This window comes from Staurois parvus, unplaced genomic scaffold, assembly GCF_062004578.1.
Source record: "Staurois parvus isolate SC_StPar_1 unplaced genomic scaffold, SC_StPar_1.0 ptg000075l, whole genome shotgun sequence".
Classification (NCBI taxonomy): domain Eukaryota; kingdom Metazoa; phylum Chordata; class Amphibia; order Anura; family Ranidae; genus Staurois; species Staurois parvus.
In genome coordinates this window covers 18,171-44,375 of record NW_028317871.1, presented here as the reverse complement: position 1 = coordinate 44,375, position 26,205 = coordinate 18,171, and the positions used below count along the sequence as shown (strand labels likewise).

General features: G+C 43.6%; 1 protein-coding gene across 2 annotated transcripts in view; it reads right to left on the bottom strand.

The window, feature by feature from the left end:
- SNX29 (sorting nexin 29) overlaps positions 1-22,522 on the bottom strand; it is a 1,801,773-nt gene extending 1,779,251 nt beyond the window's left edge. For both annotated transcript variants that reach the window (XM_089669411.1, XM_089669412.1), the window contains exon 1: positions 22,374-22,522. In XM_089669411.1, the coding sequence (XP_089525537.1) occupies positions 22,374-22,380 (7 nt within the window). In that variant the 5' untranslated portion in view covers positions 22,381-22,522. The remainder of the gene's footprint in view (positions 1-22,373) is intronic.
- Between the last annotated feature and the right edge of the window lie 3,683 nt (positions 22,523-26,205).

The window sequence follows — 26,205 nt, the reverse complement described above, 5'->3', positions numbered from 1 at the left end:
TCAGCCAGTGAGGAGTAGCGGGGGCAAAGTTTCCTACTCGGCGGTGTGGCAATTTTTCGTCACGCCGCCCGAGGAAGTAAACGTAGCCGTATGTCGACTATGTGGCCAGAAAGTCAAGTGTGGCCAGGGGGCCAATGTTGGGACTACAGCGTTGCGTCAGCATATGCAGCGTCGCCATTCGGTGGCCTGGGAAAACCGTGATAAAGATACGGCGGTTCTGCCTGCCCCAGCCCCCGCTCCATCACCCGCTCCGTTACTTGCTCCGTCACCCGACGTCAATCGCCCTCTATCAGCCAGTCAAGGCTCCAACACCTCTGCTGAGGGGAGTTGTCGCTCGTTGGCATCTTCTGCTTGTTCAGATGCTCCTTCTCCTGCTACTCCTCTTCACGGATTCCGTCAGCAGTCTTTCTTGGAATCCGTTTCCAAGAGACAACAGTTTGCGAGCACGCACCCGACGGTGCAGAAGCTGAACGTCCTCCTGTCCAAGTTGCTGGTGCTGCAGTCCCTCCCTTTCCAAGTGGTGGACTCAGCACCTTTCCGAGAAATGATGGCTTGTGCCGAGCCACGGTGGAGAGTGCCAAGCCGGCATTTCTTCGCCAAAAAGGCAGTGCCAGCCCTGCATTCACATGTAGAAGAGATGGTGGGCCAGTCTTTGAGCATGTCGGTCTCTGCCAAAGTGCACGGCAGCGCCGACGTGTGGAGCTGTAACTACGGTCAGGGACAGTACATGTCATTTACGGCCCACTGGGTGAACGTGGTGCCGGCACAGCCGCACCAGCAACTTGGACAGGTCACGCCGCTTTTGCCTCCACGTTTGCACGTCCTTGGTCCAGCAAAGATGTCCGCCTCTACCACCTCTTCTTCCGCCGTGTCCTCAGCCGCCACCCCCGTGCCAAGTCCCATTACCCGACCGGCATATCACATGTGCAGGGCGCAACAGTGTCACGCTGTGCTGCACCTGGTATGCCTTGGCGAACGTAGTCACACAGGGGAGGAACTTCTGAGTGTAATGAACAGAGAAATCGACAGATGGCTGTCTCCGCGCAAACTGAAAATCGGAACCATGTTGACCGACAACGGAAAGAACATGGTGTCTGCTCTGCGTCAAGGAAGGTTGTGCCATGCGCCATGCATGGCTCACGTGTTCAATCTGGTTGTCAAGCGGTTCCTAAAATCCACCATCCCACTGCAAGACATCCTTAAAATGTCACGTAAACTTTGCATGCATTTCAGCCATTCCTACACCGCAAAGCACACCCTCCTTGAGCTGCAGCGGCAGAACGGAATTCCACAGCATCGCCTGATCTGCGACGTTGCAACAAGGTGGAATTCAACCCTGCACATGTTAGACCGCCTTTACGAACAGCGAAAGGCCATCACAGATTTCCTGATGTTACAAGCGGATAAAGGTACTCCCCTGTGTAACTTAGATGTCAGCCATTGGCAGCTCATGCGTGACACCTGACGCTTGCTCAGGCCCTTTGAGGAGGCCACGCTATTCGTGAGTCGGCAGGACTATGGGATGAACGACGTCATTCCTCTGTTGCACGTCCTGGAACAAATGCTGTTAACAATGGCTGGTCAGGGTGCGGTAGACGTGGCGCACAGATCTCAACGCCACATGACCCCTGTGGGGGCACGACAGGAAGAAGAGGAGGAGGTAGAGGAGGACATTGGTGCTCAGGAATTATTGAGTGAAATGGGTGGTTTTTCCACTCAGCGGACAGGAGTGGAGGAGCAGGAGCATCTGGTAGAGGAGGAGGAGGAGGAGGAGACAGAGGACCCAGACGCACCGTGGCAGTATGCTGGGGAGATGGAGGCAGGGAGTCCCTCGCATTCCTTGGCACAAATGGCCCATAGCATGCTCGGTTGCTTGCGTAGCGACAGCCGAATAATAACCATCAGACAGAGGGATGACTTTTGGCTGTCCACCTTGTTGGACCCTCGCTACCGTTCAAAAATGGTGGCCTTTTTCACACCTGCTGAGAGGGAGGCCAAAATAAAGTACTATAAAAACCACCTATGTAGTCATGCAGTATATAGCCCTATCGGCCACTTTCTGGCATCCAGTTGCTGTAGCCCCCATCACCACACTGTGCCACGGGCCCCTGTACCGCCTTCTCGTCTGCTCACGCTGCTGGGTTCCAGTTTTAAACCTAGGCCTGTGTATGGCTTCCGAATACTGCTGCCTCCACCGCCACCCTGCGCCATAAGCCTCTGTCGTCTGCTCACGCTGCTGACGGCTTCCGCTTTTTAACCTAGGCCTGTGTATGGCTTCCGAATACTGCTGCCTCCACCGCCACCCTGCGCCATGTGCCTCTGTCGTCTGCTCACGCTGCTGACGGCTTCCGCTTTTTAAACTAGTCCTGTGTATGTCTTCCGAATACTGCTGCCTCCACCGCCACCCTGCGCCATGTGCCACTTTCAGGTCTCCTTACACTGTTGGTGGGTTCCAGTTTGTGATAGGGTGCTGTATGGCCTTCCATTGCTGCTGCCTCCACCGCCACCCTGCGCCATGTGCCTCTGTCGTCTGCTCACGCTGCTGACGGCTTCCGCTTTTTAACCGAGGCCTGTGTTTGGCTTCCGAATACTGCTGCATCCACCGCCACCCTGCGCCATGTGTCTCTGTCGTCTGCTCACACTGCTGACGGCTTCCGCTTTTTAACCTAGGCCTGTGTATGGCTTCCGAATACTGCTGCCTCCACCGCCACCCTGCGCCATGTGCCACTTTCAGGTCTCCTTACACTGTTGGTGGGTTCCATTTTGTGATAGGGTGCTGTATGGCCTTCCATTGCTGCTGCCTCCACCGCCACCCTGCGCCATGTGCCTCTGTCGTCTGCTCACGCTGCTGACGGCTTCCGCTTTTTAACCGAGTCCTGTGTTTGGCTTCCGAATACTGCTGCATCCACCGCCACCCTGCGCCATGTGTCTCTGTCGTCTGCTCACGCTGCTGACGGCTTCCGCTTTTTAACCTAGGCCTGTGTATGGCCTTCAATTGAAGCTGCTTCTGCTCCGCCACTCTGCCATTGGACTCTTGATAGTCGTCTCCCCACGCTGCTGCTGGGGGGACTTTTTAACATAGGCCTCTGTATGGCCTTCAATTTTAGCTGCTTACGCTCCGCCACTCTGCCATGGGCCCCTGTACCGCCTCCTCATGCTGCTGCCAGGCCTGTAATCTGCCATGGGCCCCCGTACCAACTCCTCATGCTGCTGCCAGGCCCGTAATCTGTCATGGGCCCCTGTACCGCCTCCTCAGGCTGCTGCCAGGTCCAGAGTGTGTCATGGGTCCCTGTACGGCCTCCCATTGCTGCTGTCTCCATCGCCACACTCTGCCATGTGCCACTTTCAGGTCTCCTCACACTGCTGGTGGGTTCCATTTTGTCATAGGGTGCTGTATGGCCTCCCATTGCTGCTGCCTCCACCGCCACACTGTGGCTCCACACTCTGGTTTTGGCCCCGTGACTGCCCAAATGAGTGAAGTGTGCGGTGATTCTAAGATCGACGGCACTCATCTGCATGTCATACTGACTGACAGTATTATTTCTCTTCCCCAGCAGACTCCAAGGGCATTTAAATTAAAGGTACAGTGTTCTGCACTAATATAAAAGGCTCTCTGAAGCCTAGAAACACCCTTTTTATAAGTTAAATTTGCAGCGAATATATTCGGCTCGAAGCGAATTTTTTCCGCGAATTCGGCGAATCAGCTGAACCGAATTTTTTAATAATTCGCTCATCTCTAAACGTAATATTGTTCTTTTTTGGTCTAGTGGCCGGAGACAGTTTGTCAGACGACCCCCAAACACTGAATTCAAAACCACAGTACACTGTGAAGACAGTGAAGCATGGTTGCGCAAGCATCATGATATGAGGATGTTTCTCATACAACGATGTTGGGCCTATTTATCGCATACCAGGGATCATGGATCAGTTTGAATACATCAGAATATTTGAAGAGGTCATGCTGCCTTATGCTGAAGAGGAAATGCCCTTGAAATGGGTGTTCCAACAAGACAACGACCCCAAACGCACCAGTAAAACGTGCAACATCTTGGTTCCAGACCAACAAGATTGACGTTATGGAGTGGCTAGCCCACATAAAAAATGGGGTGACATAAAAAATGCAGTTTCTGAGGCAAAACCAAGAAATAGAGAAAAACTGTGGAATGTAGTCCAATCATCCTGGGCTGGAATACCTGTTCATAGGTGCCAGAAGTTGGTTGACTCCATGCAACACAGATGTACAGCAGTTCTCAGAAACAGTGGTTATACAACTAAATATTAATTAAGTGATTCAAAGGAAAGCAAAATATTCAAAATTTTTCAGTTTATATAGTGAATGTTTGAGTTTGTAAAGAAGAATACAAACACTGCTACTTTTTTGAACAGTCTAATATTCTTTTTTCTTCATTTTTTTTAGAGGAACAACACACATTTGATATATTTTTCTTCATGTTTTGATTTGGAATAGAATGTGTAGTGTTCCCAATGCATTTGTGTGTATGGAAATAAAAGCTATTAGAAGGATTTTGAGCTTTATTCACTTTTTTCAATACACTGCTATGATTTTGAACACAACTGTATATCCCATAGTTTATGGACCCTATAACTTTGCAGACTAAATAATATACACTTTAGGATTTTTTTTTTTTTTTTTTACCAAAGACATGTAGCAGAATACACGTTAGTCTAAATTTATAAAGAAATTTGTTTTCTTTTAATGAATAGGTTTTAGAACAGATTTTTTTTAATTTTCAGTCTGTTTTTGTTTAAAAAATAACAAATAAAAAACCCAGAGGTGGTGATCAAAATACTACCAAAAGAAAGCACTATTTGTGTGGAAAAAATTATATAAATTTAAGTTGTATACAGTGTTGCATGACCGCGCAATTGCCAGTTAAAGTAGCACAGTGCCGCATTGCAAAAAATGGCCTGGTCAGGAGGGGTCTTTTTGTCATGATCGGTAAGATGCTAAATGGCCGATTATTATTGGTGTGGTGGAATACCTGTTCCATGTCACATTCCCATTAAATGCTAACTCCCCCTTATTTTTCCATTCATTTAGGGAGTGGATTTTTTTGTCCCTGGCGTAGAGGAAGGGGAATACTCCTTTAAGGAAAATCTGTGTTTATATATCAACTGACTGACCCAGGGACTGATGAGGTGTGGGAGATTATCATTTTCATCCCTAAAAGGTAATTTATGAACAAAGCGCCTGGTTTGGCCAATTTTCATTCATATATGTGTGTTATTCATTTAATTTGCAATTCAAATATTAGGTATGTTTGTAGGAAGACATTTGGGATAAACAGTCCCCTCTATGACCAGTGATATCACCCTAGCTTGGTCCCCTGTATTGCTACGGAAACCCTAAAAATGTGATAAAGCTTGCAGTGTGATCCCCTTGGACTCTTCCTGTAGGTGCAGCACTCTACAAGGAATTCATTATGGTATTAAATATGTGTTTAAGGCTTAGTTATTGTTATATGTAATACTTGATACATGGTGTAATGTTTATTGCTTATACACATCTTTGTTTAATAGTGACACAAAGTGCAGTGCTCATAAAATTCTTGAAGAAGCCAGGATTATGGTGAAACATGGTGAGTAGAAGCTATTGCAAAAATGTTCAGTCATCTTGACCTCAATCGTAATCAAGTGATGATTTTATTATTAATACCATATTTCTGGTGTTTGTTTTTACATGTTGTCGTTTAATAAAAATTGTTATTTTTTTCTATAATATTTTGGTGTTGGGTTATATATTATATTATATATTATATTATGGCACTGTTAAACACCCCCTCTCTTTGTTAACATTTGCCAATCGTTTGTTTACCCTTTACTCAGCAGAATGTACAGTGGGGATTGAAAGTTTGGGCACCCCAGCTAAAAAATTTTATTAATGTGCATAAAGAAGCCAAGGAAAGATGGAAAATTCTCCAAAAGGCATCAAATTACAGATTAGACATTCTTATAATATGTCAACAAAAGTTAGATTTTATTTCCATCATTTACACTTTCAAAATAACAGAAAACAAAAAAATGTCATCTGCAAAAGTTTGGGCACCCTGCAGAATTTATAGCATGCACTGCCCCCTTTGCAAAGCTGCGACCTGCCAGTGTCATGGATTGTTCTCAATCATCATCTGGGAAGACCAGATGATGTCAATCTCAAAGGTTTTAAATGCCCAGACTCATCTGACCTTGCCCCAACAATCAGCACCATGGATTCTTCTAAGCAGTTGTCTAGAAAACTGAAACTGAAAATAGTTGACGCTCACAAAGCTGGAGAAGGCTATAAGAAGATAGCAAAGCGTTTTCAGATGTCAATATCCTCTGTTCGGAATGTAATTAAGAAATGGCAGACATCAGGAACAGGGGAAGTTAAAGCAAGATCTGGAAGACCAAGAAAAATATCAGACAGAACAGCTCGCAGGATTGTGAGAAAAACAATTCAAAACCCACGTTTGACTGCACGATCCCTCCAGAAAGATCTGGCAGACACTGGAGTTGTGGTACACTATTCCACTATAAAGAGATACTTGTACAAATATGGTCTTCATGGAAGAGTCATCAGCAGAAAACCTCTTCTACGTCCTCACCACAAACATCATCGTTTGAACTTTGCAAATGAACATATAGATAAGCCTGATGCATTTTGGAAACAAGTTCTGTGGACCAATGAGGTTAAAATTGAACTTTTTGGCCAGAATGAGCAAAGGTACGTTTGGAGAAGAAGGGACACAGAATTTAATGAAAAGAACCTCTGTCCCACTGTTAAGCATGGGGTTGGATCAATCATGCTTTGGGGTTGTGTTGCATCCAGTGGCACAGGGAACATCTCACGAGTAGAAGGAAAAATGGATTCAATAAAATTTCAGCAAATTTTGGATGGTAACTTGATGCCATCTGTGAAAAAGCTGAAGTTAAAGAGAGGATGGCTTCTACAAATGGATAATGATCCTAAACACACCTCAAAATCCACAGGGGATTACATCAAGAGGCGTAAACTGAAGGTTTTGCCATGGCCTTCACAATCTCCTGACCTCAACATAATTGAAAATCTATGGATAGACCTTAAAAGACACCTTAAAAGACAGGTCTATCCATAGAAAATCTATGGATAGACCTGTGACAGACAGCCCAGAAATCTCAAAGAACTGGAAGACTTTTGTAAGGAAGAATGGGCAAAGATACCTCAAACAAGAATTGAAAGACTCTTGGCTGGCTACAAAAAGCGTTTACAAGCTGTGATACTTGCCAAAGGGGGCAGTACAAGATATTAACTCTGCAGGGTGCCAAAACTTTTGCAGACGCCATTTTTTTGTTTTCTGTTATTTTGAAAGTGTAAATGATGGAAATAAAATCTAACTTTTGTTGACATATTATAAGAATGTCTAATCTGTAATTTGATGCCTTTTGGAGATTTTTCCATCTTTCCTTGGCTTCTTTATGCACATTAATACAAATTTTTAGCTGGGGTGCCCAAACTTTCGATCCCCACTGTGTGTACATGCCATATGTTAGAAGCCTGAAGGTGCTACCTGGATATTGGACCTCTGTATGTGGCCAGGCTGTGGAAAAGTCTTACACATGTGGTATCACCATACTCAGGAGGAATAGCACAATTAAGTATCTTTAGGTGTGATTCTTGGTATGTACATGCCATGTCTTAGAAATACCATATGAAATTAAAACTTTTGTGTAAAAAAAAAAGTTTTCATTTTCTTTCCACATTTTTCAAAAACTCGTGGGAAAAAAGACATGTTCAAAAGACTCATTATGCATCACAGAATATAAATTGGGGTGTTTGCTTCCCAAAATGTGATAATTTTGTGGTTAATTCCATTGTCCTGGGCCTATGCTCCAGGGCCTTAAAAATGTGATAGGTAGTCAGGAAATTAGATGTGTAATTTATGCCCCTAGAACGTCTGAAAGTGCTACTTGGATGTTGGACCTCTGTATGCGGCCAGGCTGTGGAAAAGTCTCACACCATACTCAGGAATAGCAGAATGATGTATTTTTTTAGGTGTAAATATTGGTATGTACATGCTATGTGTTAGAAATATCTTATAAATTGAAGAAGACGAAGAAGAAGACGAAGAAGAAGACGAAGACGAAGAAGATGTTTTCATTTTCTTTCCACATTTTTCAAAAACATGGAAAAAAATTACATGTTCAAAAGACTAATTATGCATTGCTGAATATACATTGGGGTGTTTGCTTTCCAAAATGTGTTCATTTTGTAGGTAATTCCGTTGTCCTGGGCCTGTGCTCCATGTGATAGGTAGTCAAGAAATGATATGTGTAATTTATGCCCCTAGAATGCCGGTATGTGGCCAAGCTGTCGAAAGGTCTCACACATATGGTATCACCATACTCAGGAGGAGTAGCAGAATGTATTTTGGGGTGCAAATACAAGTATGCCTATGGCGTGTGAGAAATAACTTTTCTCACACGCCAAACAAACAATTTCACGGGGAATAAAAACCCAAAACAAATGTGAGAAAAAAATTACAACTTCAAAATCTTCACCATGCCTCTTACTAAATACATTTGACTGTGTACTTTCTAAAAAAGGTCCATTTGGGGGGGGTTTGTATTGTTCTGACATTTTAGGGCCTCAAGAAATGATAGACAGTTAGTACATCGGGATTGATCAATTTTCTATTATAAGTAGCATAGCTTGTAGACACTAGAACTTTCACATACACCAATTAACATACACTTATTTGGATTTTTTTTTTACCAAAAGACATGTAGCAGAATAGATTCTGAAGAAGGAGCCTATTGAGAATGCTCCGAAATGCATTACCACCCCTTTCACCTGCTACATCTGACTCTGCTCTCCAAGCTTCATTTTTGATGCACAGGCACATCCTGGACTCTACTTCCTGATCCTATAGGCATAGCTTGCTGCTGGATGGCTGGATGTCCCACCTGGATCCAATTACCACATGATGTGCCTTTTTAACCATTTATCTTGTAATTGCAAATTTTCCATTGTCTACTAATAAATTGTTAATATTGCACTTAGGAGGCACCTTCCTCTCTTTTTCTTGTTACTGCATTAGAGCCTTGCTTCCACTCTAAGAAGAGCTGCCTCAGTGTTACTGCTTCCATCCATCCATCCCTGATATCCATCTGGCACCTTTATCTTACAGCTACAGAGGTTGGGCTCTAACAAGAGCGCCCTATATAATATACATTTTCAGAATACATTCTGGCCTAAATTTATGACATTTGGGTTTGGGACATTTTATTGGGTTATTTTTTATACAGAAAGTAGAAAATTATTTTTTTTTCAAAATGTTCACTTTTTTTGCTTATATAACAAAAAATAAAAAAGTAGTGATTAAATACTACTTCAAAAAGCTCTACCTGTGTGAAAAAAAAGATAAAAAGTTAATCTGGGTACTGTGTTGCATGACTGAGCAATTGTCATTCAACGTATGAGAGCACTGAAAGCTGAAAATTGGTCTGGGCAGGAAGGGGGTAAAAGTGCTCAGTATTGAGGTGGTTAATGCATTCTTTTTAAAGGTAGAAAATACCCCACTTACTGTTCCCCCCATATCCTTAAACACTTACATGACTCCTCTCACTGATTCTGGCTGTAGCCACACAGGAAACTCTGAGGGCATTGGGTGCCATAGGCTCCTTGTGCTGTCAGTCAAACCCCTGGGAGGAGGGGGGGCTTGGCTTACTGGCACTGTGTGCGTCTATGAACTCACACAACCCAGTTCAGAAGCATGCCCGCATGGGTGCCTCCATAGCATATAGCTTGCCAAGGGGCACTCTGAGAAAGAAGTAGTGTACAGCACTAGCCAGGGACCACCAAAGGGGAGGTAAAGGACCACACTATGCAATACTTTTGCACAGAGCAGGTAAGTATAACCTCTTTTTTATTTTAATTAAAAAAATATCTTTTAACATCACTTTAACTATATCACTAATAAGTACAAAAAAGGAAATATTGTATACTTACTTTACTTGTTCACAGCATTAGAGGTTTAGTCTTGAAGTTACTTCTCAGTGCACAGTTCAGGAATTTTGGCAAGTTTTCTGTTTAATGTTCCAGGCTACAGATTAAAGTTCTGGGGTTACAAACTACTTTGTGGATCAGATTCCTACGTTACTATCAGACTTCTAAGTCACAGCACAGCTTCTGGGTCGTCAGAGATCTTCTGTCACTGGCCTGCTCACAGGTATTTGGGTCACCACCAAATTCTGGCAATAAATCCTAAGCACTCCTGGTCACTCAAACTGCACCAATATTTTGTGAATAATATTAAATAATAATTCATAAATTATTATTATGAAAGCAGAAAGCGCAGGTGTAGAATGCAAACTTCTTCAAACAAGTTTAGGTCAACCTTGATTTCTTTCCAGAGAACGTAGCATTTAGTGCATCCCAGCAACACAAGCCCAACAGAATATATACAAAATAATGAAATAAAACATTAAGAACTATGAATCTCCTTCTGAATACTCAATCCTTCGGTGTTCATATCTTAGCAAGCATATGGACATTCCACACATCCAGCATATATGTTAAATATTTACACAACTATGTGTTTTTCATGTATGCGCATGCATTGCTGTGCCCTCTATCCTAAGCCTTTCCTCCCCTGTTCATATTTTAGCTAAATAAACTTCCAGACAATAAACACCTACACCTCACTCACTAAAATTTAGTGGAAGCTGACTAGTTACAACTTATTGTTGACAAACAATGTTCTTTGGCCCATGCCAGCTGCATACACAGCTATTCCACTGAAATTTGTCCATTATGTGATCCATGTGAGTAAGGTGGCCTATTTTCTCTGGATATCGTATATTGGAGGAGTTATTACCTGTTTAGGATCCTGGTGTGATCCGAAAAGGTGTTTTGGCCCATTGGGTCGCGGTAAGGAGGTGAGAAGGCATTTTAGCCATTTAAGGATTCACATCGGCTTGACTACACATGCACAGTATCACCTGCATATCCTTGAATATTGAATCACCTCTTGCAGTTTTGCACCTTATTGGACGCTCTTTACTATATATATATATATATTTTTTTTTTTTTTTTTTCCACCATTTTATGTATATTTCATTATACAGTTTTTTTCACATATGAATTGTTGAGATTTTACAGCGTTTTCATGTGTATATTACTTTTTGGATTTTGAGCACTTGTCACTTTGTTTAGGATTTATCCCACATTTTGGGATACACGGTTTATTGCACTTGGGTGGCCACTCGTGAGGATTACTGCCCTTCTTGGTCAGATCTGAGAGAGGCTTGGCCAGTGTGGAGAAGTTCCTGATAAACTTCCGATAATAGTTGGTGAATCCCTAAAAGCGCTGAATGGACCGAAAACCACTGTGACGAGGCCACTGCAGAACCGCCGAAACCTTCTGAGGGTCCATGGAAAAACCCACCGCGGAAATGATGTAGCCCAAAAAGGCAACCTGGGATCGGTGACATTCACACTTCTCGAGCTTACAAAAAAGCTTGTTCTCACGCAACCGTTGCAGCACCTGCTTAACATCCTGAATATGAGACTCCATAGATGCAGAGTAAACCAGGATATTGTCCAAGTAAACCACCACACACTGCTCCAACAAGTCACGAAAGACATTATTAATGAATTCCTGAAAGACCGCGGGCGCGTTACACAACCCGAAGGGCATAACCAGGGATTCATAGTGGCCGGTTCTGGTGTTGAACATGGTCTTCCACTCGTCGCCCTCCTTGATCCGTACGAGGTTGTACGCCGCCCTAAGATCGAGTTTAGTAAAGACCGTTGCTCCCTTGAGGCGGTCAAACAACTCGGTAATCAATGGAATTGGATAAGCATTCCTAATCGTGATTCGATTGAGGCCCCTAAAGTCAATGCAAGGTCTCAACGCTCCGCCCTTCTTCTTCACGAAAAAAAACCCAGCTCCTGCTGGAGAAGTAGACTTGCGAATGTGCCCCCGGGAAAGCGCATCCGCAATGTACTCCTCCATGGCCTGATTCTCTGCAACCGAAAGAGGATACACCCTGCCACGCGGAGGAGTGGCACCGGGTTGTAAGGCTATGGCACAATCGTATGGACGATGAGGAGGCAGAGCACCGGCGCGCACCTTGTCAAACACGTCCGGGTACTCCCCATATTCAGTGGGCAACACAGAGTCTGAGGAGGCGCACAACATCTTAATAGGTCCACGGATACAACCAGCACCACACTGTGGCGACCATGAGAGAATTTCGGCCGACCGCCAATCAAACGTCGGATTGTGCTTCTGAAGCCAGGGATAGCCCAAAACCACGGAGTAGTGCGAGGAAGAAATCACCTGGAAACAGGCCATCTCCCTGTGAACAGCCCCAACAGCTACTTCAACCGGCAGGGTCTCGTGGGTAACCTGCGGCGGTTGCAGGGGTCTGCCATCTATCGCCTCGAGGGCCAATGGAGTAACTCGAGCCTGCAGGGGAATGGAGTACTGGGCAGCAAACGGACTGTCCATAAACAAACCGCCAGCCCCAGAGTCTACCAACGCCTGGGCCGTCATCCAGCCTCCCGCCCAGGAGAGGACAACGGCGATTAGCGGTTTATGTTTACGGAAAATCGGGGACAAGGAAACTTCCACCCAAGATCTGACCCCGACAGGATCTCAGGTGCGAGCATTTCCCGGACAGACCGGACAGGACTGTCAAAAATGCCCACCGAGACCACAGTACAGGCAGCGACCCTCCCGACGCCGAGAGGCTCGCTCCCCCTCGGAAAGGCGAGCAAATCCCAGCGGCATGGGCTCACTATCAGACAAGCCATCCCCAGGAGGCGTGGAAGGAGAGGGAGGCACGGGTGGGACAGAAAACCTAGGTGCCAATCGGTTAGGAGGCCTCCGCAGATGCTCCTTAAATGAAGGCCTCTCTCTGAGCCTGGTGTCAATCAAGATTAGGAAGGAAATGAGTGCCTCTAGCTCCACAGGCAGTTCTTTGGCTGCGATCTCGTCCTTCAACGCATCCGAGAGACCATGAGAGAAAGCAGCCACCAGAGCCTCATTGTTCCAACCCACCTCTGCCGCCAGGGTACAAAATTCTATGGCGTACTTGGCAATGGTTCGTGCACCCTGATGCATGGACATGAGCAGCTTGGCAGCAGAGACGGAGCGAGCAGGCACATCGAATACCGTGCAGAAGGAGGCAACGAAACGGGCAAACTCGTGAATCACCGGGTCATTCCTCTCCCATAAGGGATTAGCCCAGGCCAAGGCCTTATCTGGGAGTGGCAAGATTAGGAAGCCCACCTTTGACCTCTCAGTAGGGAAAGCGTGGGGTATTAACTCAAAGTAAATGCCCACTTGGTTAAGGAAACCACGACACTGACTCGGCTCACCCCCAAAGTGCTGGGGAAGAGGGGCAGAACCAGTCATACCTCTGGGCACCGTGGGTTCAGCAACAGATGCAGAGGTAGGCGCAACAACTGGAGCAGCAGTCGGTGCGTCCACCGGAGTAACCACCGACCTAATAGCCCCAGGAGTAAGGTGCGCTGTGCATGCCAGCAGAGCCTGCAACTCCTGAGCGAACTGATCCAACAAGAGATCCTGTTGATCAAGTCTGGCGAGTAACATATGGAGCGAAGGCGTACCTGCACCGTCAGGATTCATGGCATTCGTGTAATGTCAGGGCAGGAGCGGTGGAATGGGCAGGCAGGCCTAATGGTAAGGTCACGCAGCGACTGACGACAGCCACTACTCACAGACCAGAGTCCCTCAGGGCACGGAGTCTAAGCTCCAGGCTGCCCTTTACCAGGGCCCCTGATGGTGGGGATTGACTTGACGCAGCCTGAGACCAGGTCGCGGCCCCCGAGTAACCCCAGCTGCGGTAACGACTGCCGCCAACGGCGTACAGCCGGTGGGAGCCAGATGGAAAACGTATAGCGTGGTTGGACAGGCCGGGTCGATAACAACAGAGCAAACAGAACAAGACGGTAGACAAGAATACTCAGGTCACGGGCCGGGTTCAGCAGCGGGAGGTCAGGTAATGGGATAAGGCAAAGAATAGTCTTGTCAAAGCCGAGTCGGTTTCCAGCAAAGTCACGAGAGCTGAACGAGAGCTTGCTGCAATGTAACATACAGGACACGAATGCAAAGAGCAACTGCAGACAGCAGGCTTAAATGTGATCAGCCACACCCTTCTGGAGGAGGACCCGCAGAGGCCTGAAAGCATAAAGGCTCCCACCATGCTTTGCAGGAACTTAAGATGGATGCCAGCACATGGAGCAACACAATCTCTGAGAAAAGGTAGGACCTTGACACAGGGGAGCGCCCATGTGCGCGAGTGCACATGCGCGTCCGCAATTGCCGTCACGGACGCCCGGGTCCTAAAGCCTGCATGTTCGTGTGCCGGCGAACCCCACGCATGCGCAGGCCTGTGCGCCGCGGGGCATTCTGCGATTCCTGACAGAGGTCAGGAAGCGGTTACAGAAGCAGTTTGTGCTACGGCACTGCATTTAACTGACAATTACTCGGTCATGCAACGCTGCACCAAAATGAAATCTACATCTTTTTTCCCTCTCAATTGAGCTTTCTTTCTGCGATATTTGATCACCTGTGCATTTTTTATTTTTTTCAATATGAAAAAAAATACCAACCAATATTTTGGACTTTTTGCTATAAAACATGTCCAGTAAAAAAAATTTGAAAATCAAATTTTGTCATAAATTTCAGTCAAAATGTATTTTGCAAAATGGCTTTGCTAAAAAGAATCCCAATGCGTGTAAATTAATTGCTTTACGTGAAAGTTATAGCGTTTACAAATGGCGGTATAGATACTGGATTTATTTTTTTTAAAATACTAATAAAAGCGGCGATCAGCGACTTATGTTGGCAATCAGCGACTTATGGCGGGACTGCGGCAGACATTCTGACACTGGGGGGGAACTGTCTTGGGGTCACTGACATCCCCAGTGACACCAATACAGTGATCAGTGCAAAAAAAAAGCACTGACACTGTACTAATGGCACTGGGGAGGAAGGGGTTAACATTAGAAGGCAAAGGGTTAACTGTGTGAGGGGATGGTTTTACTAGGGGGCGGGGTGTGTGTGCTTCACTGTAAGCACACTGATCAGGAAGGCTCAAACGGACAAGGAGGAGAGCTGCATTGTAAACAATGCAGCTCTCCTCCCTGTCAGTGTTTGCTGGCAATCACCGGGCTCCGGCGGGTAATCACCAGACAGGACCCGGTGATTGACTCCCGGGGCCATGATTGGCAGCACGGGTAGGACGGTCGTGCGCCCCCCTACCCCGAAATGCAGGATGAAGTTTATAAATGTGATCCTGCTGTAGTGATTTTGACTCATAAATTATTAAAAGAAATATTATTCCTCAAAAGATAGTTATGAGGCCAGCTGTTATCTGTCAGCCAATTTTGTAGAATCTAAGTATGACCTGTCCAGGAAACCATTCCAAACAATGAAGATTGAATGTAAAAAAAGGCCTGTTTGAAATACAATGCAGCCAAATAACATCCAACCTTGTGAAAGGACTGGGGTAGACAAAAGAGGGCCATAAATGATAATTGTGGGAGACTGTCTTATTTACATACAGCTTTGAGACCAGACAAAAACAATATAATGCCTTGCAGGATATTTACTAGCCAAACAAGCCATCATGGATGTCACAATTGCCTATTCAGAACAGGAGATCAGTCTATGCTGGGAATCCTGGCCTATCAGTTTAAATGAGTCATCTGCCTAAGGAAAATTAACCGTTTACCAAAATACTAAACAAGACATTATACACTTCCTAAACTCACTTTATCCATGAACTTTGCACTCAATTCATGGGGAAAAAAAAAACAAAAAACTAGATTTAAAATAAAAAGCTGACATATATTGAACTGACATATTCCTAACATTATATATACCAGGACACCGAAATCAACTTAATAAAGTTGGAAACTACAAAAGGATCAACTGAATATCATTAAGTCATGAGAACATATGAGATGGATTGTGATTTGGGGTAAACTAGATTTCAAAACAAATGTTAACAACATATGTACCTCCATCAGGATGTAGAGAGAGATATGACCTATATAACATGATGTACTGGAATTAAACGCGCAAGATCTGATTTAATACCATAACAAATTATGGATATATTATATGCTGATCTACCATTTTCAGGACAAAGGTCAAACATTAAGACACAACGCTCATATAAGGAAGATGAGCCACTAAATCAATTATATATATATATATATATATATATATATATATATAGACCTTATTTAACCTCTTGGCGCGGCTGCACGCAAATGTGCACACTCCCGGCGTCTGGGCCTTGACGCAGAGTGGCCGCACATTTGCGTGCAATTAAGAAAAACATATGTGCTGAGAGTGCGCGCCCTGCGTGTGACAGCGGTCACATGGCCCTAAACCCCGCCCCGTCTCCCAGCTTTTGAAAACCTTAAAGGGCCAGGAGGTGACGGCGCCAAGGGGTTAAAAGAGATATTGAGAAAAGCCACTTTCACATCTCAGCAGGACACAAATTTATCAATAGAACCTTCATCCCTAGGGATCACCTATTCATCATCATTCATGATACTTGACTAACCCCAATGGACAGGTAAAGAACTTCAAGAATAAACGGCATTCTGACCGTCCAATTGTCAAAATACCTTGGGAGGTCTTATAAGACAATGGACATTCATATATACAGGTGAAGCTCGAAAAATTAGAATATCATGCAATTGTTCATTTATTTCAGTAATGCAACTTAAAAGGTGAAACTAATATAGGAGATAGACTCATTACATGCAAAGCAAGATAGTTCAAGCCGTGATTTGTCATAATTGTGATGATTATGGCTTACAGCTCATGAAAACCCCAAATCCACAATCTCAGAAAATTAGAATATTGTGAAAAGGTGCAATATTCTAGGCTCAAAGTGTCCAACTCTAATCAGCTAATTAACACCTGCAAAGGGTTCCTGAGCCTTTAAATGGTCTCTCAGTCTGGTTCAGTATGAATCTCAATCATTAGAAAGACTGCTGACCTGACAGTTGTGCAGAAAACATTCATTGACACCCTCCATAAGGAGGGAAAGGCTCAAAAGGTAATTGCAAAAGAAGTTGGATGTTCCCAAAGTGCTGTATCAAAGCACATTAATAGAAAGTTATGTGGAAGGGAAAAGTGTGGAAGAAAAAGGTGCACAAGCAGCAGGGATGACCGCAGCCTTGAGAGGATTGTCAGGAAAAGGCCATTCAAAAGTGTTGTGGACTTTCACAAGGAGTGGACTGAGGCTGGAGTCAGTGCATCAAGAGCCACCACATACAGACAGATCCTGGACATGGGCTTCAAATGTCGTATTCCTCTTGTCAAGCTGCTCCTGAACAACAAACAACGTCAGAAGCATCTTACCTGGTCTGTTGCTCAGTGGTCCAAAGTCCTCTTTTCTGATGAGAGCAACTTTTGTATCTCATTTGGAAACCAAGGACCCAGAGTATGGAGGAAGAATGGAGAGGCACACACTGCAAGATGCTTGAAGTCAAGTCCAGTGTGAAGTTTCCACAGTCTGTGTTGATTTTGGGAGCCATGTCATCTGCTGGTGTTGGTCCACTGTGCTTCATTAACTCCAGGGTCAACGCAGCCGTCTACCAGGAGATTATGGAGCACCTCATGCTTCCTTCCGCAGACGAGCTTTATGGGGATGCTGACTTCATTTTCCAGCAGGACTTGGCACCTGCCCACACTGCCAAAAGCACTAAACCCTGGTTCAATGACCATGGGATTACTGTGCTTGATTGGCCAGCAAACTCGCCTGACCTGACCCCCATAGAGAATCTTATGAGGCATTGCCAAGAGAAAGATGAGACATGAGACCGAACAATGTAGAAGAGCTAAAGGCCGCTATTGCAGCATCCTGCCATGCCGCATTGAGGCAGTAATTGCTGCAAAAGGGGCCCAAACCAAGTACTGAGTACATATGCATGCTTATACTTTTCAGAGGTCCGATATTGTTCTACACCCTGTTCCAAATTATTATGCAAATTCTATTTAAGTGTCACAAAGATTAAACATTTTGTTTTTCAGTTTAACTCATGGATGGCATTGTGTGTAAGGGCTCTTTTGATCACTTAAAACAATCTCAGACACCTGTGATAATTAGATTGGCAGATGAGCCCAATTTAAGGAAAAATTACTAAAGGAGGGTGTTCCAAATTATTAAGCAGAGCACCATTTTCAAGAAATATAGGGAAGAAAAAAAATCTCTCTGCTGCCGAAAAGAGTGAAATAGTTTAATGCCTTGGACGAGGTATGAAAACATTAGATACTTAACGAAAACTTAAGCGTGATCATCGCACTATTAAGAGAACTGTGGCTGATTCAGAGCACAGACGGGTTCGTGCAGATAAAGGCACATTGAGGAAGATTTCTGCCAGATCCATGCATCGGATCAAAAGAGCAGCTGCTATAATACCATTACATAGCAGCAAACAGATATTTGAAGCTGCTGGTGCCTCTGGAGTCCCATGGACATCAAGGTGTAGAGTCCTCCAGAGGCTTGCAACTGTGCATGTATAATGTATGGAGCCAAAAATGTTAGAATTGTGTCAAAGTCCCAATATTTATGGACCTGACTGTACATCCTATATAGGTATAAAAGCAATCACTGTATAAAAAAAAAAATCTTCATCAACCCCCCACAAGTAGTACAGTGTCACCATGGTGACACTGTACTGCTAAGGTGACAGTATGTAAAAACAAAAAAAAAAAAAAAATAATAATATAAATAAAATAAAAAAAAGTAAAAAAAATTTTTAAGGGCTCGTTCACACTAGGCTGTTTTGCCTACGCTTGCCAAACGCCCCTATAGCGTTTGGCAAGCGTTGGTCCGGTGTTTGCGGAGCGTTTTTAACGCTCCGCAAACGCCGCATGCGCGGTTTAGCGGAGGTTGCTAGGCGTTTGCCGAGCGTTAATAACGCCCCACAAACGCCTATAATGCATTTGAGTGGTGTTACCGCTCCGCAAAAGCCCCGCAACCGCGTCGCAACCGCACCGCAAACGCCGGCCGGGCGTTTGCGGAGCGGCACCATAGACGAGAATAGGACTCGACCAGAGGCGTCCGTTTTGCCGCGACGCAAACGCTCCTGTTAGAACAGCACCATGTGCTGTAATGTGCAGAGTTGGCAGAGGCGTTTGGGAAGCGGTAAAAACGCTTCTCAAACGCCTCTCTGCCGCCTGCACACAAGGCTAGTGTGAACGTAGCCTTAAAATTATAATTTGTGGTTATAAACTAATTTGGCTTTTTTTTTTTTTACTAAAAAGATAACGAAATACATTTCGGCCAAGATTTATGATGAAAGATTATTTATTTGCAAAATTTTATAAGAAAAACACTTTTTTCAAACTTTTTGGACTTTTTCATTTACATAGCAAAAAAAAATAAAAATCCCAGCAGTGAATAAATACCACCAAAATAAAGCTTTATCTGTCTCAAAAAAAAGGTAAAAAATTCATATGGGTACAGTGTTACATGACCGCGCAATTGTCATTCAAAGTGTGATAGCGCTGAAAGCTGAAAATTGCCCTGGACAGGAAGGGGGTAAAAGTGTCCGGACAGGAAGTGGTTAATATATATATATATATATATATATATAAATATTTGTACATAAATAAATTATTTATCAAATCGGCAATATTTGTGTATATGGTAAGAAATCATATTGGTGAAAAGAACTCAAGGAAAATTATAGCTATTTGCCGTATTTCATATTATCGTTTATGGGAGTCGGATACCGCCTAATTTATTTATAATTAATTATCTCAAAGACCACGACACTGCGCACAGGGGCCGTCTTGCTGCAGTATATGTACTGTGGGCGGTCCCCTAGTTGTTAATAATACTTTAACATGCACTTTAACACAATAACACCTATATGCCCAGTCTGAGAGAGCTTTCAGAATTTCTGCGTCTGTATGCCTGGTAGACTTCAAGAGAGCTTTCAGAATGCCTGTACCTATGAGCCCTGTAGACTCCAATAGAGCGTCCAGCTCTAGTATGTGTATTTTCAAAGTACACTTTATTCTTTTTGTCTCGTCCTTACCTAAATTATCTCTTCCACAGATGTATACTATCGCTGAGATCTGATGATTAGCTCAAATGAGAGATCAATAGAAGTTTAAAAGGATGTACTGTGCAGATTTTGCCAGGAAAGGGCGCTTTACACCACTGGATGAAAAGAAAACAACGAAGTTGTTGCAACTTAAAGGATAAGTCCACCTTTTGACAAAAATAAATGCAACTTTTTTTGCAGGCAAAAAAAGTGCATTTATTATTTTTTGTTGTAAGAGCCTGTAAAGCATTGCACCAGCGATCAGCAGATCCCTGATGTCATACAGGTCTCCTGCAGAACTGTCAGTGTATCGGCTTTTTCATACAGGGAAGCCGATACTAACAGGAAGACTGAATAAACTACCACAGCGCTCACAGCGTCATGGTAGTTCACTGACAGCTACAAGCTGAAAGCCGCTAAGGCTGACAGGACTTGTAGTTTTCAGTTCACAGAGGACTTTTTAAAAAATATTTAAAATTTTGACAGCTAACAGGGGAGAAGATCCCCTGCTATATGTCAAAGCAGGGCCAGTCCTTTTGTAACATGTTACACCCTGAATATGAATTTAACATGTAACATGGTATGAAAGCTGAACTTATCCTTTAACCACTTACCCTCCAGAGGATTTACCTTCCTTCCTGACCAGGCCACTTTTCGCGTTACGGCGCTGCATTACTTTAGTTAAGAAATGCGCTGTCATGCAACACTGTACATAAATGAAATTTATGTAATTTTTCCCCACAAATAGAGCTTTCTTTCGGTGGTATTCCATCACCTGTGCATATTTTATTTTTTTGCACTATAAATAAAAAAAGACCGGACAATTATGAAAAAAACAATATTTTCACCTTTTGCTATAAAACATATCCAGTAAAAAAATTTAAAAAAATCTAAATTTTGTCTTAAATTTAGGCCAAAATTTATTCTGCTACATTTCTTTGTCTTTGCTATAAAAAAATCCCAATACATGTAAATTAATTGGCTTACGTGAAAGTTCCAGCATCTACAAATGGCGGTATATATACACTGGAATGTTTTGGCTTTTTTTATTTAATACTAGTAATGGCGGCGAACAGCGACTTATAGCAGGTCTGCAGCGGGCATTCTGACACTGGGGGGGAAACGGCCACTGACATCTCAATGACACCAATACAGTGATCAGTGCTAATAAAAAGCACTGACACTGTACTGACACTGGGCAGGAAGGGGTTAACAGCTGGGGCGATGAAAGGGTTAACTGCGTGCTTTACTGTATATGCTGTGTGCGGTTTTATTAGGGAAACATACTACTGTGCATTTCTCTGCTATGCAGAGAAGTACACAGCACCATGCTACTGCTGGCAGGAGGAACACCTGTGTTGTTTACACACAGGTCTCTCCAGTCACTGTTCCTCAGAATTCAGCAGGGAATCTCCAGCCAGGAACCAGTGATTGACATCTGCTGCCACCAATGGCAGAGCAGGTAGGGCTGTGCTCTAGTGTGCCCCCTACTCATTAATGCAAAATCACGTATACACGTGATTTTACGCAGCCCTTCCACCCTGTAGCAGTAGTTTTGCTATAGGGCTGCAGGGAATGCAATTAATCACCCGTAAAATGGATTGTCTCATCCATGTAAACTGATACATTCTGCTGAGCTTGAGTTTCTGAAAAAAGCAAAGTTGCTGGTTAAATCACCAGATGAAAATAGAAGAAAGCCTAAAAAAAAATAAAATAAATGCAACCATCACATCTAATAACTGGTAAAAACTGTAATATAATAAACATTTGCTTTAGGTTTAACACAGCTTTCAGCTTGCAGGGCTGAACAAGAAAAATATGTGTATACCATTGGCTGAAAGTACCAGACATGAGTATGGTCCCAACTATAGATGGGCTCAGTTGTACTCCGATCAAAATTTTAGATTTTCAGATAGAGATGAGGTTGGAGGATGCCCAAGCTCACCTACAATCTCATCCTCTGCAGCTGTGTGAAACATCTCCCTCTGTGGCACAAGCCAAGGTGAACCAACCCTTAATTGAATGGCTTATATTTCTGACACAAAGGAAATAACCATTAGAGAGAAAATAATAATTGGTCATATTCAATGAATATTGTTATAATCATCAGCAGCACGGATTATTAAATTGATGTGATCTTTTACTTTGTATACTTGTTTTAATTTATTGGATTCAAGATAAAAAGCTGCAAGTAGCACAAACCAGTCTGCCAGTCAGACTAGTAGTAGCAATGTCCTAATACACACAGCTGATACAGCCCACACCCTCCCTTGTTGCCACTCACCACTCATTTTCCCGACTCCTAGCACTCAAGCGCCAACAATTAGCAGTGACAGAAAACCCGTAAAAATACAGCTTCGCCCGGGATAGTAAACCCCCTGCACTGGTTCAGAAATATAGGACAGTCGAAACAGGCTATAAACATAGAGTAGTATTTGTTACGCGACAGGATTGTCAATAACACAATCAACTAAATCACATAGTTTTCCAAATCATAGATAGTTAAATACAATATGTAAATAACACTAATGGTTTATGCCTGCCTTTGAAAACGAACATTGTCAGGAAACTTGTATGCACTGCACTGACTAATCCCCCTGGTGAAAATGGTGTGTTCCACACAAGACGGACATGAGGCAAGCATATCATGTGACCCATCCCGTGCCACGTGACTGAGATCACGGAAGACTTGGTGTTTGAGTATTATGTAACGGAGAATGGTAGCCGGGCAGGTGGAGTTAAATGTGGTAGTATGCTGTAGTTTTGTTTCAGTTTCCTTGTTTTAAAGCTTTACGTTAGCGAGAATGAAGTTACATCTTGCTGGACGCTGAATTCAGAATGATGTAGATGTTAAATACTCTTGTTTTATGTAGCTAAAGGAGATGGGGAGTTATTTTGTGGGCTTAAGCCGCTGCGAGCAAAACCTGATTCCTAAACACAAAGGCCGAGGTTGAAACGGTGCAACAGTAACACACTCACCAGTTGCTGCAATAACTCTGTTAACCAGTTCAATAATGGGCACTTTCACCCTCTTCCTGCCCAGGCCAATTTTCATCCCTCATCAGTGTCACAATTTGAATGACAATTGCGTGCTTGTGCAACATTGTACTCCTATGATTTTTTATTTTTTTTTTTGACAGATCCCTTTTGGTGGGGTTTAATCACCACTGGAGTTTTGTAATTTTTGCTGAACAACCCAAAAAAACCTTTTTTTTTGTAGTTTTATGTTATAAAATTTTGCAAAGAAGTAATTTTTCTTCAATGATGAAGCGGTACAGATATGCTGCACTGATGAACAATAATAAGTAGCAATGCACTGATACTGAGTATTTTCATGAAAATACTACTGATACCTTAACTGATACTTTGCATGCGCAATTTGTGTTAATGGATGCAAAGTGTAGCATGCGATTTGAACAAGAATGCGATTTCTGTCCAAATTGCATACGGTTTCCCTACTGCTCTTGCGCAGACCCAGGCTTGTCATAGCCCAAGTTCTCACAGAAGCGGCACGGGAAACCTTGCAGGCATCCCATGTTTACTGTCAGTGGTAGGAAAGGAGAAAAAATGATGGGGATCCCTACTGCTTTCTTTCCCCTCCTTGCTGCAATGACAGTTCTGGCTAGACAGCATCTGATGGGTCAGCCATTTTCTCCTCTCAAATCCCCGCTGCTTTCTCTCCTCTCTTACCACTGACATTCAGCATGGGATGCCTGCACGGAGGTCTCCTGCACCACTCCTGTGTGAACTCGGACTGCAAAGTATTGGTTAAGCTATCAGCGAGTACTTGACAGTAACGGTACTCGCTGATAAAAAAAACTAGCGATGCATCCCTACTAATAAGCTGCACTGATTAAATGTGTGCTGTCATAGGTTTTCTGTTTATCGGCTTTCTTTTCTTCACACAGTGACAGTGCTTGAGGAAAGAAAACGCCAATACCTGGCATTTGTTTACATGGGATCGGCTATGATTGGACACAGCTGAACACATGGTAAAGGGCCGCTGTTTTTGGCCCTTTACCTCGATCTGTAATTAGCTGTGTCCAAAGGACACAACAATCACAGAGTGCACGCAGGGGGGTGGGGTTCTGGGAGTACGTTTATAGACACGCTCCCAAAACTAGACAACCGTACTGTAGCCATCTTTTGGCTATGGCGTGGGCAGGAAGTGTTTAAACTTGTTTCATATGAGCTTTAGCTTGTATGAGTAGTGTGAACAGCAAGCATTCATGCACACCGCATTCAGAACACACTGCCATTGCGGTCTGCAGCTCGTGTTAGTGCAATGTTGACAACACCCCAAACGCAGTTCACAGACATAGTATGTTTTTCCACATTGGATCGCATTGTACAAGAATACATTTCCAGTGCTTTTTCCAAGAGTAGTGCATGCCTCATTTTAGCCTATTCAAAATGAATGGACTGAAATATCACAGCACAAAACTGCATGTGAATCGCACAGAAACGCAATGCGTGATCTTGTGTGATTCCTAGTGTGAATAGACCCTTAAATCATTTGCAGAGCTTTCAGCAAGCTTTGTTGACGTTTTTAGGGTCAAACTAGTGCAGCTGTGATTTGAGCCAATTTTCAGTGTGAGTACATTTGGTTGCATTTTTTTTTTTGCATTTTTGACTGCAGAAAACTGAGTTTTGACTCATCCCTGCTGTCAGTTGGCAGGGATGACTCACTGGTTGGTAAGACGTTAGCACTCACCAGCTTCCTAAAAACTAGTGACTCATCTCTGCCGTCAGATGAGGGATTCCTCGCTGACAGCAGAATGTAAACAAATGAGCCTATCAGCAACTATTTAAAAAAAATTGGTGTGGAGCGCCCTACCAGTCCAAACCATACCAGGCCACATGCCCTCAACATGGGTGGGGGGGATAATTTGCATGGGGGTGACCCCACTGGCAAAGCTCCTAGCCCCATATTGATAAAGACAGGCCTCTTTATCACAACCCTGGCCTATTGGCTGTGGTAATTTATCAGAATCTGGAAGCCCCTTTTAACAGGGGGACCCCAGATCCTGGTCCCTTTCCATGTAAATGAATACCCCTACTCATTCATCAAAAAAATAGAACATGCTCTAGAAATAAACAGAAAATTTTGGCAAGTCCTTTATTATAAAAGTCGCCCAGTTTAAGTCCACGTCAATCATAATGAACAATTTAAAATAGATATTTATCTATCTATGATGCTGCTCTCTCGGATTCTCAATTAAGGCTCTCTCTTCACTTCTAAACTTCCCCCTCAATTCCGACCAGTTCCATATATATTTCAAAGGTTTTAAATTTCAACCAACTACACCACATTTCCAGACTTTTTCCATTTTATCCTCCTCCATGTGACATAGCTCCTCCATCCTATAGATATTTTTAATTCTATGAGCCGATATCTATATGACTTGCGAGCCAAGTTGTATCCTCCAAATAACTACCCCCCAAGACGCCAATATGGACACAGTGGCCCTGATTCACTACTGGGCGTGGGCGCATATTTATGGGCTTAAGCCCAATTTTCATGGGCGTCCGTCCATTTTTGACCCTGCAACCTAATTCACTAGTGAGCAGAGCCCATAAGCAGACGCCCAATCTAATTCACAAAAAGACACACGCCCGGAATCAGACTCACAAAAGCAGACTTGCTAAGAAGCACGTCTAACACCATGAAAAATGACTGTAGAGACATGTTCACTTAGAAATTTGCTTTGCCAAATATCAGGACTTCACTTTAAACAATATCTGCTATTTCCAAAAAAATTAAGAATGTGTTAAAAATCGTTTTTTTCAAGGAAATCGACACAGTAAAAATCTAGATGCCCGTGCAGTGTCTTTGGCAGATAGAACTGAGCATGTGCAGAACACCTTTTAGTCCTCTGCCATGGGCGTTTGCTTTTTAGCCACTGACTAATAGTGAATCTGATTGTGGATTCCTCTGACAGCCGGCACTCGCTCGCGACTACTGTGTTTAATAAACAGCATTAAGCATATCTTCATGTAATCTAATTAGATTTCCTTCGTTTTAGTGATTATATTTTTGTTTCTTATCCTTTATAATTATTTCTGTTATGATTTTACTTATTTTGAAGGTCTAGATATTATTTTTTTTGAAAGCT